The 18486-nt window shown below is 37.2% G+C and overlaps 1 protein-coding gene across 1 annotated transcript; it reads left to right on the forward strand.

The window, feature by feature from the left end:
- Positions 1 to 1144: 1144 nt before the first annotated feature.
- LOC100619580 (SH3 domain-containing kinase-binding protein 1-like) lies at positions 1145 to 3189 on the forward strand. Its single transcript, XM_056824311.1, has one exon. It carries the CDS (start codon positions 1453 to 1455, stop codon positions 2854 to 2856), a length of 1404 nt encoding a protein of 467 aa, XP_056680289.1. The 5' UTR covers positions 1145 to 1452; the 3' UTR covers positions 2857 to 3189.
- Positions 3190 to 18486: the final 15297 nt, after the last annotated feature.

Below are 18486 nucleotides of genomic sequence, written 5' to 3' on the forward strand. Positions count from 1 at the left end.
GAACCATCTGAATTCAATTTGAACCATCTGAAAACTTCAAAGACACAAACTTTCTCTCTTTCCTCTCTCCCTCCCTCTTTCTCATCTATGTCCTCCTTACAATGTTCCACCCAGAACTATACCAGTACTGGATGACAAGATAGAGAAGTGTCACTTTTCTCACTCTGCTCCCATTTCTTGCATTATATACTCTAAGACAGAATTTGCTTTGGGGGTTTTATATTGTATCATTGAATCATATTTGGTTTGAAATCCATGAAAACTCCAGAATATTCATAGAATTTTTTTAACTCAATGGAGTTTAATTTTTCCCTTATTACTGTTTTATTTTTTCCCATTTACAGGTAAAGCAATTTTTCACATTTATTTTCTAAAATTTCAAGTTCCAAATTCTCTCCCTGAGATGGTAAACAATTTTATATTTATTATACATGTAATATCATATAAAACATTTTCATATATGTCAAGTTGTTTCATAGAACTTGATATCTAACCATGTCTTCCCCATTCCTTCTACCCCCAAGTTATTGATGGATGATAGGGAAGTCTTATTGACTTATTGACTAATTGCTATTTTGGAGTTATTGTGTGTGTGTGTGTGTGTGTGTGTGTGTGTGTGTGTGTGTGTACACACATATCTTTTGACTTTCTAATTCATTCAAAATTTATTAACAGGACTTGGAAAAAAGCAAACCACTTTTATGGGTCATTTTGAGCAGTGTTTTTTTGATAAACAATGCCAATTTTAAGAGTATAGAAGTTAAACCACTCATTATAAGAACAAACAAATGTGTTTACAGTCTAAAAATAAAATTACCATTGTTTTTAACTCCCTTAAGTTCTACAAGAAATAGTACAACCAATTCCCCCCTCACCTTCATTTCTCTAGACATTCAACCTTTACTCTATTCACCCACTCCTTTCTGAGAAATATCCTCTCTCACTAACATCTTAGCTTCTATGCCCTTAATAGGAACTTAGAAATCAACAAAAGAGAAAAGGAAGCATTTGAAAATTACAGGCATATTCATCATCAAAAGATATTTATTGACTGGGATTCCTGGCTTTGCTCTGGGTCCACATGGATTGGCCCATTTCAACCCAGATTGCCTTGGACTGGGACTCCAGACTTCTCCACAGAACGCAATCGAAGGCGACGATGTCAGGTAGCCTTTAGTTACCTGCCCCAGAATGACGATGAATTGGAATTGAAAGTCGGAGACATCATAGAGGTGGTAGGAGAGGTGGAGGAGGGATGGTGGGAAGGAGTTCTCAATGGAAAGACTGGCATGTTTCCTTCCAATTTCATCAAGGAATTATCTGGAGAATCAGAGGATCTGGGAATTGCCCAAGAGGAGCAACTTATAAAGCCAAGCAGGTCTGAGGGAAACTACAGGCTCAGAAAGTGATGGTGGTGACTCAAGTAGTACCAAGTCAGAAGGTGCCAATGGGATGGTTGCAATTCAACCCAAGAAGGTTCGGGGTGTTGGTTTTGGAGATATTTTCAAAGACAAACCCATCAAGCTAAGACCAAGGTCGATAGAAGTAGAAAATGACTTTATACCCATGGAAAAGACTGTAGGGAAGAAGTTACCTCCAACAGCAGCAACTCAGGAGTCAGCAAAAATAGAAATGGACAGTAGAACAAAGAGCAAGGATTATTGCAAAGTCATATTTCCCTATGAAGCACAAAATGAGGATGAACTGACAATCAAAGAAGGCGACATAGTCACCCTTGTCAATAAGGATTGCATTGATGTTGGCTGGTGGGAAGGAGAACTGAATGGGAGACGAGGAGTATTTCCAGATAACTTTGTGAAGCTTCTTCCACCTGATTTTGAAAAGGAGGGGAATAGACCTAAGAAACCACCTCCTCCATCAGCACCTGTCATCAAACAAGGGGCAGTAGGTACAACAGAAAGAAAGCATGAAATTAAAAAGATACCTCCTGAAAGACCAGAAACTCTTCCAAACAGAACAGAAGAAAAAGAAAGACCAGAGAGAGAGCAAAAACTGGATTTACAGAAGCCTTCTGTTCCTGCCATCCCTCCAAAGAAACCTCGACCACCCAAGACAAATTCTCTCAGCAGACCTGGTGCATTGCCCCCAAGAAGACCAGAAAGACCAGTGGTGCCTGTGACACATACCAGGAGTGACAGTCCAAAGATTGACTTGGTGGTCAGTACAGTGTCCAGCATCTCAGAGAAGGACCTGTCAGACAGAAGCAATGACATTGACCTAGAAGGATTTGACTCCGTAATATCATCTACTGAGAAGCTCAGTCATCCAACAACAAGCAGACCAAAAGCCACTGGTAGACGGCCTCCATCCCAGTCTCTCACATCTTCTTCCCTTTCAAGCCCTGATTTCTTTGACTCTCCAAGCCCAGAAGAGGATAAAGAGGAGCACCCTTCCCTCGCACACAGAGGCATTGATGTGACCAAGAAGACGGCAAAGACTGTTACCATATCACAGGTATCTGACAATAAAGCCTCCTTGCCTCCAAAGCCCGGGGGGATGGCCGCTGTTGGAAGCAGTACACAAACACCTCTCTCTTCCTCCTCTTCATCTTCCCTTCATTCATCGTCTTTGGGAACAACAAGTCACAGGTCAAACTCCCCTTCTCTGTTCAGCATCGAAGGAAAGCCAAAGACTGAGCAGTTGAGCTATGGTCAGTCAGCAATGGAAGAACTTAGGACCCAAGTGAAAGAGTTGAGGACCATCATTGAAACAATGAAAGACCAGCAAAAACGAGAAATTAAGCAATTATTGTCTGAATTGGATGAAGAAAAGAAAATACATCTTCGATTACAGATGGAAGTTAATGATATAAAGAAAGTTCTTCAATCAAAGTGAATCCTTGGTAGATGAAATGTTACATTATATTCATCATGAATCTGAGTCTCAGATTTCTGCCCCAGCCAAAATAACTTTGTGCCAAATGATTTAAGGTTTGCCTCAACATTTCCCTGTTTGAAGGATTAGCACAAATGTCTTGAATAGCACAACACAAAATTCCATCCAAGAGGAAGGACTTCCCCTGTGGTGTGGTTGTGACTTTAAATTGAATGGATTGTGCTAACAGCTTCTCTACTTCAAGACCACAAGTGAAATGAAAACTCAGGCAGTTTAGTCCATAGTGGTACTATTTTGATGATATTTTCCATAAATAAAATGTATTTCAGATTATTGGTTTACAAGCTTTATAATTTTATTATTTTTTAATTGTCTTTTGTCACAAATTCCTATAATGTTTGTACTACATATAGTTAGGAATGAATGTTTACTGTTCTTTTTGCTTTGTATAGAAAACAGCCTAATTTTCATTTTTGTCTTATAGTTTAGGATTCTCTTACATATGCAATTTTATGCCCCAGACAAACTTATCACTTTGGAGAGAAATTTTCACTTATGTATAATAGTGTATTTAAAAAAAAAAGATAATCTGGACTTTGTAATGATCTGTGCCTTCTTTTCACCACCCTCTTGGTTGGAGCTGTTTTGATCCAACTACAATGATTATAACCCATCACTTAAGTCCCCAAGAGGCCCTTCTCTTAATAGATAGCTCTCTCAAAGTAGCCAAAGGTCCCTGGAGGTGGCTATGTACATGAGAGTGCTGTCTTTCCAGCTATGTCTTTTTAAGCTGTCCTGGGTTTGGGTTGTTCAAGAAACCAGAAAATTCATCTCTGCTTGTTTTTTCATTAGCCAAGTTAAACCCCTGCCTCCTTGCACCTTTTGAGTGAACAGAATATGCATTGCTAAAGCAAAATTAAATAAAAGGAAAAATGCAAATTAAAAAAATAAAAAAATAAAAAAAAGATATTTATTGAGCACTGAGAGCCTTATGGTTCTGTGCCAAGGAAGGCACACACTGAACAAAAGATTACAGTGAAACTGAATAGGTATGTTATTACAATTGACCAAAGGGAAAGGACTAATTGCATAGTATCTCTTTAAGCAATTTCAGAATCTAAGAAAGAAACAATGAAATTCCATAAAAAGCACATATAATTTTTCCTTTCCTCTTTTTTGTTAAATAAAATTTTATTATTTTTGTTTTATATCACCTATATTTCCCAGTGTCTACTCTTCATTCTTTTAGTAGGAGAGAAGGAGAGAGACAGAGACGGACAAAGAGACAGGGAGTCAGAAAGAGAGAAAGGCAGAGAGAACATTTTTTTTAATTCACCATAGAATATAGTGTTTCACAGTCACAGTTTACCACCTCTGCAAAAAAAAAAAGAGGGAACTGTCTTTTCTAGCTCTTCTTTAAAACTAAGCTTAGTCATTATAACTTTTTAGTGTTCAATTTCAATTCCTCTTTATCTGGTGGTAAAGAGAGAGAGGGAGAAAGAGTGGAGACCTCCCCTCTCAAAGCAGGGTTCAGGGGAGACAGCTGCTGTTTAGCTTGACCAAGGGACAGGAGGGGGAGTGAGTAGTTTCCCTCTTTCAGCTTCCCCTCAGGTATGGCTGCTCAACCCCAAACTGCCTCTTGACTTCCCTCTACTACTAATGTATAGAGGTTCCCTCCTTTATGAGAGAGAGAGAGAGAGAGAGAGAGAGAGAGAGAGTGACCCTCCCCCCTCAAGTTGGAACTGTTTCCCAGTCACACTAGAGTCAGCTGGGGAAACGACAAACTTTATTCTAACTGAATCAATTTGGGAATAACACAGGGAAATAGCTGTGGGAAGGGATTTTGTGAGGAAAGAGGGAAAAAGGCATCCCCATTCTACCTACCCTTACCTTCCTCCTCAAGTTGGGGAACCCAGGCCTTGGCAGCCTTGGGCCCCTGAGAGATTCAGGCTTGGATGGCCCTGGTCTTGGCCCCACAGACACAATTCTGACCCAGGGCACCAGGAGCTGTGAGGTGATCTTGTCAGCTGCTTGGCTGTCTTCTCCAACTGCCACTTCAGTTGGGAATCAGTGGGGGGAAAGGTATATAGTCACCAGGAGAAAGATGTAAGTCTTTCCTCAGGAGCAAAGCCTTGACCAGACTTTTCCTTAGGCTGTCTCAGGATAGAGCTAACTGCTTCTCTCTGACAAAAACTCTTCCTTTCCCAAGATTTCAGAATATCTCCTGGGACTCCTTCCCAGCTGTGACTGAGACTCCGTCAATTTCCCAGACTGTAACTCCAGTTCTAGGGTTTGAAACCTCTATCACAGGTAATGACTGGAAAGTGTCAGGAAATAAGAGAAGAAAAATGTAAACTACTATATCTGTTCAGCTGTTGCCAAATTTTCAGTACTTATCATAGAACATAATTGCAAAGGACTTTAGACTTCATCTAATTAAACTCCCTTTTTTTTTCAAATTGGAAAAGAAGACTCAGAGAGGTGAAATGATTTATCATAAACCAAACAATGAATTTGCAGCAATTATGGGACTAAAACTCGAGTTTTTTTTATTCCCTGCCTGTGACTCTTTCTCTTATGCCATAAAGCTCATTCATTTGTAATACTGTAAAACAGACAGGACTTGAGAAACCCCTTCTTAATGGATAATTTTCTCTGCATCCTTTACAAGTGGTCATCTAACATAAGTTTGATCATTATTGCAAAATGAATACTATGGAAATAGGATTTGAGTGATAATATGTGTATAACCCAGTGAAATTGTTTGTCAGCTCCAGGAGGAGGCAAGGAAGAGGGGAGAGCAATGACAAGGATCATGTAACCATGGGGAAAAATTAAATTAAATTAAAAATAAATTTTAAAGTTTGATCATATCAAAGACTTCACTATCCTCCAAGGCAATCCTTTCCAGTTCATGACTGTTCTAAGTGTTAGGAAATCTTACATTGATCTGAAGTCTCAAACAATTCATCAGTCTCTTCAGTCTACACAACAGAATGAGATTAAAAAACAAACAACCTATTTGTGAAAGAAAAACTCACACTGCCCAGAGTCATTATGGGATTGGAGCAGTTTAGAATGGGTTAGTGTTCAGGATATTGAATGATATTTAAATGTAAATAGGTATGAGAGACCTCTAGCTGTACCCAGTGATTATGACATTCTTTGCAGGCCAAGAGGGGTTGCATTCTTCTGAGGAAAGTGGCACAGTATTATTCCACTGGGGAGTTGTATGTCAAACAACATAGAAATGTTAGAATTTCCATTCCTATTCCACCTGGGGTGATCTCAACTCTGTTTCAAACCAACCATGCTCTTTTTGCTTGTGCATGCCAAAAGTGAAGATGCCCTGCATTCAGAAACCAAAAAAGTACCAAGCTGAAGTTTGCCCTAGGGCAAATTCAGTGGTGATGGTAGTGGGCAGGGGCATGGCAATGCCAAGAACAATCTTACCTTGACTGTTATTAAACCCGGAATTGGTGATTTGTTTCCTAGAGTAGCATGCCCCCTACAAGGAATATGAAAAGAAAGAAGTCACACCCAAGGTTTTTAAGTGACTTTTTCTTTCTTTTAATAATTTTGGTTATTTCAGTTTTTTCTTTATTCTCTTCTACTATTTATTTTCTGATTTCTTCCTTTTGATGGCAGTTTCCTTGGGGGCTGAATCTCAGAGGGTCTCAATTTCCTCCCCTGCCAGGCAAACTCATGGTTTACCCACCTCAGTCTCTGTCTTTCTGGGGAGAGAAAATTAGCTCCAACTGAATTCTGGGCTCTTTCCCTTGGGTTTAGTAGACTGCCACATAGCCCCACATGTGCACCACTCCCCCACCCTTTCTATACCTCTGTTCCTTCATTCTTTGACCAAACTCTTTTGTGGAACAGATTGTTGCCACATTGCTGTATTGCCTGAGTAAATTTCTGCTGAGAAATCCATGACGCTGAGAGAAGGAGGCAGTATGGAGAAGGGTCAGAGAATAATGTTGAGTTCTGCTGTAAGTACATCGTTCTACTGGCTCAGCCCTCCAGCCAAGGGCATGATAGGTCATAGTGGAGAATGAACACATTAGGGGTTAGGGACTACTTTTTTCTTCTGTTGGAACCTGGGTTTTTGCCATTTTGGGGTTCTTGGTTTACTTAGTCCCTGGATACAGCTGTAATCTTCTGTACATAATTCCAAATTTGTAGTGGTTTGGGAGGTCCAGAAGATTGAAGAAATATCTAGTCCTCTCTCTTGTTAGTCATATGACAACCAGCTGTCCACCAATTAGGGTTGGTCACCAACCCTAATTCTTCCCTGATGCCAACATCAAACATATTCTGATAAAAAGAGGGGCAGACCAATAAAAATACGATAAAGATCTGGCAATCAAAACATTTATTTTTCTACAATGATGATGATCTTTGTAGAAAATTACTAAATAAAGTATTATTTTGGATGCTATTGTTATTGTGTTATATATAGAATCATGTGTACATATGTATATATATCTTTTCAGATAAAATGCATCACAGTAATATTTCAATGTTTGAATCATACTTATTTTTAGCCAGTAGAAGCAATAAAAAGAAATCTTTTTTTTTTCTAAACCAAAAGTTGAGAAAACTATACAGAACATTGTGAACCAATATGATGCTTAGTTGGTCATAATATTAATATGGAACTTCTTCAGAAGTCCAATTTCTAAACTGAAACATAAATTCAAAGTCTTCTGTGTTATTTAAGAAGTTAATAATTGGAGAACTTGGTGACACAATTCTCTATGGAAACCCATATCCAGTCATTGATTATATCAAGAAATAAGAAACAAGTGACTCAGCCCTGTGATATGAATTTTACATTTGGTATTTATCCATTTACTTGGGAAACATAGTGTTCTGGAAGAATACTTTCCATGAGAGAGAAAAAAAAATTGCTTTTAGTCTGATCAGAAATCGCACCTTCGTTGTACCTGGAGCTCAAGTTAAAGGCCTCCCCCCAATTAGATATTCTACTTAATAGGCTTTAAGGGTCTTTGGACAGGTTAACAGAATTTTGGCAATCACGTACCTTCTCCTACAAACTGAGATGTGTGTGTATTGAAATATATATAGCAGACTGAGACCAGAAAACAAAATGATTTTCCTTAAAGCCTGGATGAATTTATTTTTTTTATAATAAGAAATATCCTTTAATTTTGGGAAAAGATAAAAAAGTATTATAGCAATAGATTATTATCACTAGAAGAGGACCTTAAAGGCTATCAAATCCAACCCCCTCATTTTCATATATAATGAAACTGAGGTCTAGATGGTTACATGACTTGTCCAGGGTGACAAGTGTCTGAGGAAAGATGTAGATATACATGCATGCATGTATATGCATACAATATATTTATATATGTACACACACATAAGTTTATAGCTATGAATAAATATGTAGATACACACACATGTAAATCCATATTTAAATAGTTGTAGGACTAATAATTTTAAGGCAAATTCAAGGTTCTAATTAAGTTTAGATTCTTTTTAAGATTTATTCTCAGAGAAACATTAACAGATCATAGTCATAGTAGACAGTCAATAGAGACGTGTTGAATAAATGAATGAATATATGTCCATAATCCATCTTCTTGCCATCTGGCAAAACCATCTACAAAGAAAGCTAACTACCCAAAGGTGTAAATATTTGGAAGAAAATCTCTTAATTAGGAGAAACTATTGGGGTCCTTCCTGAAAATGTTTAGGAGGATGATTCTTTGTACATAGTTGTTTGCTTGTTGACTTTACCATTAGGTGAGCTCCTTGAGGGAAAGCAGTCCCTTTGCCTCTTTTTCTTTCTGTGTAAGTATCTTGGCATAGTGCCTGGCACATAGTAGACACCTCATTTTTGTTGTTGTTGTTGAGTTGTGTTGGACTGTACCTGACTCTACACATGAGGTTTTCCTGGCAAGGATACTGGAGTTGTTTGCCAATTCTTTCTCTAGTGGATGCTTTCATCAGATGTTAAGTGACTTCCTTAGGGTCACATAGCTAGGAAGTGTCTGAGGTCATATTTGAACCCAGGTCTTCCTGACTCTAGCCTCTAAACCACTGAGCCACAGCTTCCTTACAGCCTAACATATGGTTGTTATTATTGATTTTTAGTGAAAAGAACTGGATTTGGAACCAAAGTATAAGAGTTATTTAACCTGACCCTTTTGTGTATTTCCTGGGTGACTTTGGTCAACTCAGATAACATTTCTACATCTCTTTTTCATCATTCATTTGCATAATAAGAAAATTATTTTTCAGGAATAAAAAACTTATTGATTCAACAAATTTATGACATTTCTATAGTGTGCAGGTATTGTGCTACATTGATAAAAATACAACATATACATAAAATATATACCTGCCTTCATGGAACTTGTAATCTAGTGGGTTCTTCTTCCTAGTGTTTAACCGAAGACCCTCATGTTATAATGAAAACTTTTTAAACTCTACTTTCTTTTTTTGAAACCTTGGAGCTCTTGTTGACTATTCATTCTATTTTACATTTCATAGCCAATCTTTTACCCAGGCATGTGTATTTCACTTCCCATAACAACCATCACCTTCATGTCCTAAAATTAAAATCATATACAAGATGTTATGAAGGTCATGCATGACTCAAAGAAGAGTTGGGCCAGTCAAGAGAAAAAAGGATGATAAAAAAAATAGAAAGCCTAATTATGGGAAGGCATACCTACTGGTTTACTGTTGGTGAAGTTGGTAGGTAATCCAACATTACAGACTTGGATTTTGAATTATGCAAGAAAAATAACTAAACACTTGCTTTTACCCAGCTATCCCAATACCCCAAGGAAATAAAAATATAGAATGATCTAAGATATATTGAGATATTGAATGTGGCACTTTATTGTAACAAAAAAATTTGAAATAAAGTAAATGTCCATCAATTAGAGAATGGTTGAACAACTATGATAAATGAACATAATAGAATATTATTGTGCTTTAAGAAATGGCAACTATATATAGATTTCAGAGAAATGTAGATCTGTATGAAATTACACAGAGCAAAATATGTAGGACAAAAGAACAATACATGCAAACAACTGAACAATGTAACTAGAAAGATCACTAAAAGGAAGTTAAATGTCAAGAAATTAAAAAAAAAAAAACTAGTGAAGGTGCTAGAGAAGAGATAATGGAATAAGCCTCAACCTTAGGTCTTGAAGTGAAAGTCTAATAGAATATTTACTTTATATTTACTATGTTTTAATAGTATTTACTATATATTTATATATTTAATATATATTAATATAATTACACTATCATACAAAGATTTCTATATCAGATGCTGTTGAGGGGTTATTTTACTTTTTCACAAATGAAAGTCCAATTTGTTAGTTTTAAAGAAATGAATGTGATATAAAATCAACACATTTATAATATATATATTAATAAAATATATTTGCTTTGAAATACCAAAGAAAAAACAATTGGACAACTGGAGTAATATGATAGTATATTGGAGGTTTTTAAAAGAATAAGAGAAAAGCTGTCAACCGTAATGGGCAAATCCTCTCTTTTACCATACCACATCATACCATAACATACCATGCCATCTCTATCATATCACAGCAAGCTTCTTACCCTGGAAGATAACTGTATTCCTCTGGCCTCTTCCTCTGGTCAATCATTTCCTCTTGGAATCTTCATTGTAAAGAAAGTACCCATCTATGGCCATCTATGCTCATTCAGGTTTTCCACTCTGGGCCCCTTTCTTACTTGTTTTTGTTTTTGTTTTGTTTTGTTTTTAACATCCCCTCTTTTTTTTCTCAGCACTTAGCACAGTGCCCAATATTTTGTGGGCATTTAAGTGTTTATTGGCATCTACAGATTTATTTTTCCTTCATGCCCCCAGGCCAGTAATGCTAGCTATTTTCTGCTTACTTTTATTCCTTGACTTTCCCAGTTAAAAATAAGCTCCTCAAGATGAGGAACTATCTTTCTTTTTTTTTTTCCTGGTATTTATGGCCCCAATATTTAGCATCGTGTCTGGCATGTAGTAACCCTTCAAAAAATACTTGTTGACTTGACTGAGATTCTGCCCTGACACCCTGGGACTCTGAGCTCACATAGGTGTCTTCTTTTTTAATTTTTTGTCTCTGTTACTTTCTTGGAGCAAAACTGAAATGAAACATCTAAAACAAATGTAAAGGGGAGAGGGCAATTCCATACTTTGACCCTAATTAATGAAAAATGTAATTAGTATAAGGGGACAACTAGGCAGCACAATGGATAGAGTGTGGGGACTGGAGTCAAGAAAACCTGACTCAGACACTTACTAGTTGTGTGACTGAGCAAATCACTTAATCCTGTTTCCCTCAGTTTCCTCATCTGTCATATGAGCTGGAGAAGGAAATAGAAACTACTCTAGTATCTCTGCCAAGAAAACCCCAAGTGGAGTCATCAAGAGTTGGATATGGCTATAACACCTGAACAATGGCAACAATTTAATTTGAAGGCATAGCAAAGCTTTAAATATACATAGACACCATAGTTCATACTTGTGAGTGAGGTATGAATCTCTTTAATTGGGTCAAGTAGAAAATAAAAAAAATTGTTTGATCAAATGATATGGCAGAATCTCTGAAGTCTCGGGATTTCTGCAGAAGTCATTTTAGTAGCTGACCAGTCCAATGGTAGAGTAGCTCTAGCCAAATTACTGAGAGAGAAGGGAGAGATTTTATCTCCTTCCTCTAACCAGGTGACTATAATATCAAAAATTAATATTATGCTAAATGTAATATGTTAAATATAATATTTAGAAATTGGTTTGGAAATGGAATAGTAGTAAAAAAAATTGTTGTCGCCATTTATAAAATTAACTCTTAATTCACAAAGATGAGAGTAGCTTTTAACAGTTTAATTTTAATATAAATGTAGTCTAAGAAAGAAATAAGGAGGGAAGGAAATAAAAAAAATATTTCCTAGCCTTCCACCCTAATCTTACCAGCCCACAAGAGTGTCTTTCACCCAAGTCACCAATGCCAGATTTCAGAAAGACCCCCAGCCGAAGACTCCAGAGAAGAACCTGATCTCCTCTATGGTCTCATTTTTTTATAGTCCTATTTCTCCATGTCCTTTCCCTGTGCACTGGTCTATCACATCTCAGGAACCAATCAAAGTCATTCTGACCCTGACCCATAATCCTTAGTTCTGGGTCATAATCGATGGACTCTTAACCAGTAACCTTTGTTTGGAGTGTTTCAGCCACGCTAATGGACTGGCTCAGATGGGCAGAAAATTCACAACTCGTTCCCTTTACACAGGACCATGTAAATTCCAGAGATATATGAGACATCAGACATATGGGTTGGTAGCAGTGTCTCCTGAAAAGGTTAGTGTTACCATCTTCATCAGGAGCTGAGAGACACACCAAGGACAAACTAAGCACACCAAAAGAAGAAAGCTTTAGTATTCTAAAATCGGTCTTAAAGTCAAAAAATATTTATGGAGCACTTACTATGTGCCAGGCACTGTGTTAATATATCACTTTATCCTCACAACAACCCTATGAGGTAGGTGCTATTATTATCCTCATTTTATAGTTGAAGAAACTGAGGTAAATGGAGGTTAAGTGACTTACCCAGGGTCACACAGCTAGTATTAAATTTAGGTCTTCCTGACTCTAGACCTGGTGCTCCATCTTACACACCCCCAATTTCCTCCAAAGGGACTTGATGGAAGCCAAGGAAGGGTAGTATTGAGGAGGGAGAAAGCTCCAGGCATAAGGGACAACCAGTGAAAATGCTCACACATGATCCTAGATGCTTTCTGGAGTACCTTTTTCAAGGAAAGACAAGGAAGCCAGTGTCACTGGATCACAGAATATTTGGGGTGTTGTAAAATATAAGAATATTGGAAAGGTAGGAAGGTTTGAGGTTGTGAAGATTTTTGAATGGCAATGACAATCTATCCAGAAATCCTTTGAAGAGAGACAGCCATTTTCTTCTTTTTTTAATATATTTATTTTTTTAGTTACATGTAGAAATAATTTTGACAGTTGTGACAACAATTCTGGCATTTTGGGTTCAAATTTTCTCCCTGCCTCCTCCCCTCCACAAGGGAGTAAATAGTCTGACATGGGTTATATCAGTAATTTCATGCAATGCATATTTCCATATTGCTCATATTGTGATAGAAGACCCATATCCCATGTGTAATAAAAATCTTCTGAAGGAAGTAAAGTGGAAGATGGCATGCTTTGATCTGCCCCAAACTTAAACATTCCTTCTTTGACTATAGTTAGATCATGAGTTCCTTATGGTTACCTTGGAAACTTGCTTTGTTGATAATAATTTAGTTCTTCACAGCTGATGATCATATAATATTTCTGTTACTATATTCATTGTTCTCCTGTTTCTGATTACTTCATTTGGCATCAGTTCATATAAAACTTTCCAGGTTTTTCTGAACTCATCCTGATCATCATTTTTTTACAGTAAAATTTATTTTAATAAAAAATAAAGTTAAAAAAACTTTTTATAGTAAAACTTTTATAGTAAATTCCCCCAGTGTTGGACCACCCCCACATTTTCCAATTCTTTGTCACTTCAAAAAGAGCAGCTAAAATATTTTGTAAGAGTAGGTCCTTTCCCCTTATCTCTGATCTCTTTAGTATACAAACCCATTGATGGTATTACTGGGTCAAAGGGTATGCATAGTTTTACGGTCCTTTGAGCCTGGTTCCATATTGCTCTCCAGAATGATTATATCAGTTCACAGTTACACCAAAAGTTTATTAGTGGTCCAGTTTTCCCATATCCTCTCCAACATTTATTGTTTCCCTTTTTGGCCACATTAGCCCACTTGGTTGGTGTGAGATGGTATCTCAGACTGTTTTTATTTGTATTGCTCTAGTCAATAGTGACTTGGAGCATTTCATATGATTATAAATAGTTTTAATTTTTCCTCTGAGAACTTCTCATTCGTTTCTTGTGATTGTTTTTTCAATTGGAAAATGCTTTCTAGCCTTATAAATTTGACTCCGTTCTCTGTATATTTGAGAAATGAGACTTTTGTCATATACTTGCTATAATTTTTTTTTACAAATTTGTTGCTTTCCTTTTCTTCGTGGTTGCCTTGGTTTTATTTGTACAAAATCTTTTAAATTTAATGCAATCAAAACTACCTGTTTCATTTTTCTTAATGTTCTCTATGCCTTGTTTGGTCATACATTCTTCCCTCATCCATAAGTCTGACAGATAAATAAGAAAACCATTTTCAATAAACAGGAGCTAAGACTTTATCCTCTGGCTACATGTGCTCTTTAAATTTGAGCCCAGTTTCCCAAGGTATCTTTTTAAAAATTTTAAAAAGTATTTTTTTCTCCCAAGGTATCTTGTGTGTTCAGGGTTATAGCATGTCCCTGGTTTAGAGGGATTGTTTCTGTAACAACTGTCCTTGTTATACCTGCCTAGTAAATGCACTTTCTAAAAACTAATGAAGCCTATCTAATAATAAAGAGAAAACTAGATGAGTGCTCATGCAAAAACATCTTGAGGTTACCTTTAGCACTTCGAGGAAAGAACGAGTCAGCTAACTTTTGGGACCCCACCAATGGGAATGGAAGCTTAATAAGTAGCCCTGGTAGGGGTACCACACAAAGGTTTAGTATGGCTTATTTCTAGGATTTCCTTATATGTAGATGACAAATCTTCCCTTCCACAAAGTTAATCCACATGCAATATGGACATCAAGTATGGGAGTTTTTCATTTTCTGCCTTCAAAAAAAATCTAAAAGATTCATAGGTGAACATGAACACATACAGGAAATATTACTCACTCATTTAGTTCATTAGAAATATCCATTTATTTAGCTCTGGAAAGTAAAGACATATTGTGGAATTACTGAACAAATGCTTCTTACCCCTCCTCTGTCTCTCCTTTCATTTGGACCTGTACTATTTGAACTACTGAGAGCAGTATCGTGGGATATTGGCAAGATCCAATCTCATAGTCTTTCATTGTATGGCTTTTAGTCCAACTGCTGAATGCTCTTGTGGTTTCTTTCTCCTCTGAGAACTTTGCTGTTAAGGCAACTATACCCTTATTGGAAGGCTGGAAGGTTGGTCCTCAACTCTAAAATTCAGGACCTTTCAAACTTAACTTACGAATAACAATTGTCCTCCTATCTCTCTGACTGACTTTGTTTCATACTTGTGAAAGAATTGTCATTTCCCCCAATATCCTCCTAACCCTCATTTTAGAGAATAAGGAAACCCTATCCCTCTTACCTTATCCCCTATCCTTTCCTGTCTTCCCCAATAAACCCTTACTTGAATTAAGGAATTCAGGATTACTTTTGAAGTAAACTCAGTTCTGGAAGTATCCCTTCTTTCTTCATATCACTAATTTCTAAAGTGCTCAAAAAGGAAAACAGGAAGAAAAAAAAAGTGCCCAACAATTTGAGGTCTATAAGTTCTAGTCTCAGGTTTATCTGTTTAAGTATATGCTGCTCATCATTTGCTAGCTTCCTGCAGTTCCTCATTTTCTCTTCCTAAGAGCTGGAGGGAGGAGTATCTTTTCTGTTCTGTCTCATCCCTACCTTGCTGTACGCTGATAAGTCCAAAGAAGGGGAAAAGCATATGAAAAGCAAACATGGTTAAAAAAGGGCGGGGGGGAAGAGGTGGAGCCATTCACAGCTCACCCTTCTAGACCTCAGGGAGAGAAGTTTCTCTAAGACCAATCTGTTTCACCATGCTGCAGACAACTAATCAAGAGGTAGTCTAATCATTGAAGGTCAATCAAAGAAACTGCCTTTGTTTCCTTTATAATTAATGATGGTAGATGTCTTTTAGCTAAAGGGTAGGGTATATATTTTGCTCTGTGGCAGTTTTGCCCTTTTGTCAAAGGTAATTTTTTGACACTTTAAATTTGTTTGTTTGTTACATTCAAGTTCTTAGGCATCTCCCTCCCTCCTTCCCCTCCACAAACTAGAGATGGCATCATTTGACTAAAAAAAGAATGTGTGTTTAAAACTATGACTTCCTTGTTTCTATCTATCAATTCTTTCTCTGGAGGACCTTCACAAGTCCTTCATGAAGTCCCATTCTTCAAACAATATTTCTGCTGCTGTTTATAATGTGCTCTTGGCTCTGCTTGTTTCATTATACATTTGATCTTTTCATGTTTTCAAAAATTAACCTGCTCATCATTTCCTATGGAGCAGTAGTATTCTATCAATCATATACCACAACCTACTTAGCCATTCCCCAAGTGATGGGTATCCCATCACTTTCCAGTTCTCTGACATCATCAAGAGAGCTATTATAAATATGTTAGGACACGTAGGTTCTTTTCCTTTTTCCCAGATCACCTTAGGAAACACACCTTATAGTAGTACTGCTGAGTCAAAAGTTACACACAGATGAATAGCTGTTTGGGCAGAATTCCAGATTATTCTCCAGAATAGCTGTTTCAATTCACAGTTCTACTAGCAATGTATGTGTCCCTGTTGTTCCACATCCCTTCCAATATTTGTAATTTTGCCCTTTTATCATTTTAGTCAATCTACTAGGTGTGAGACATCTCAAAGCTGTTTTGATTTGCTTTTCTTTAATCAATAATGATATAGAGCACTTTTCACATAGCTATATATAGCTTTGATTTCTTTATCTAAAAATGTCTGTTCATATGTTTTAAGAATTTATCAATTGGGGAATGCCTACCATTATAAATCTATCAAGTTCCTAGGTACCTCCCTTCCTCCTTACTCTCTCTACACTTGAGATGGCATCATTTGACCAAAAAAAAGTATATATACAATTGTGTCTTCTTTCCACCTTAGAATCAATACTGTGTATTGGTTCCAAGGCAGAAGAGTGGTAAGGGCTGGGCAATGGGGGGTTACGTGACTTGCCCAGAGTCATTCAGCTAGGAAGTGTCTGAGGCCACATTCGAACCTAGGACCTCTCATCTCTAGACCTGACTCTCAATCCACTGAGTCACCCAGCTTCCCCTTCAGGTTTTTTGTTAAGGGTGAGTTCAACAAATTGAGGGAAATTTATAGAATAATCAGAGACTTCTCTGATTCAATCCCTTTCCATGCCATGCTACTCTCCTTTAAACATTTGACAATCCAGCTATAGAGGACTTCTCTCTGTCCTACAAACTCACTGTATGTTTCTCTGTCTCTATATTTTTGCTTACAATAATTTTGGAACTAAGGTAGGATTAGGTTTGGCTTGTCTCATCTGATTGGTGGGGAAAAGAACAATGGATTCAGAGGTAGAGGGAAGGTTAGCCCAGAATACATTAAAAGTGAAATTTCAGGGGGCAGCTGGGTAGCTCAGTGGATTGAGAGCCAGGCCTAGAGATGGGAGGTCCTAGGTTCAAATCTGGCCTCAGACACTTCCCAGCTGTGTGACCCTGGGCAAGTCACTTGACCCCTATTGCCTAGACCTTACCACTCTTCTGCTTTGGAAGCCAATACAGAGAATTGACTCCAAGACAGAAGGTAAAGTTTTTTTTAAAAAAAGTGAAATTTCATTGCCAATTACAAGGGAAGAAAAGGGACAAAGTGGGATTGATCCTATAGTGAAAGTCTTATGGTCATTACTCTGAAGGCCATGAAAACATCAAATAGGAAACTGATAGAATTCTACTTCCTCCATCTGACCTTCTGGTTGTTTCATCAGCTGGTTCCAAGCAATTTAATTAATTATGTCACTCTTTCCCAATATACAAACCTATTTCATCCAAGCTATTCCCCCTTTCTATCTCTCATACATCCAGATCAGAAAGGCAATGTTAACATTGCCTTTCTGATCTGGCTTATGCCATTCCCTTTCCCCACTCCCCACTGCCACCCCTACTCCCACCATTCTTCCTGCTTAGCATATAAGTAGAGTGGGGAGACTATCATAACATAAAGCAGTTCTTTGAAGCTTTCTCAGAATAATCTGATTCCAGAAATACTACTTTCGCCATATTCACAATATATAATCTCTCCATATTGTAATCTAGTTGAATCATCATCAAATATTTTCTCTCCCATGTTAATAATAAATTCCTTGAGGGCAGAGCTTATATATTGTTATTATTTAATTATTTTCCCTTTAACTATCATGATTGAATGTGACCACCCATCTACTCTCTATATACTGCATTCACTATGCCCCATCTGCTGTTGCTCACCTGTCTGTAATGCCCTCCCTCTCCCATGTTTCATGTTCTTCCTTAAACATTAGAGTTCAAATCAAATGACACTATGCCCATACCGCCATACTTATCCCCTAGCTTGGTAATGACCTTTACCTTCACTTAGAACTTTATATTTATAACTCTTTTAATGAGCTAATCATGTAATGTTCTATTTTATCATTGTGTTGTTCTCACATCCCCCATCGAGCAGTCAGCAAGCATTTATTAAGCATCTATTATTTATCAAGAGCTGTATTACACACTGGGGTCACAAAGACAAAAAAACAAAAAGCGAATCAGTCCCTGATCTCATAAATTTTACATGCTATTTAAAGAGACAACATATACATAAATAAGCATATGTAAAATATATCTAAAAGCAATACAATAGTCTGGATTTAATGTTATTTTTCACTGATTTCTACCTATCAGAATGCCAAGATTTCTTCAAAACAG

This window comes from Monodelphis domestica, chromosome 3 (assembly GCF_027887165.1).
Source record: "Monodelphis domestica isolate mMonDom1 chromosome 3, mMonDom1.pri, whole genome shotgun sequence".
NCBI lineage: Eukaryota > Metazoa > Chordata > Mammalia > Didelphimorphia > Didelphidae > Monodelphis > Monodelphis domestica.

Coding starts and splice junctions, on each gene's coding strand:
- LOC100619580 (XM_056824311.1), top strand. CDS start 1,453: ATGGTTGCAATTCAACCCAAGAAGGTTCGGGGTGTTGGTTTTGGAGAT.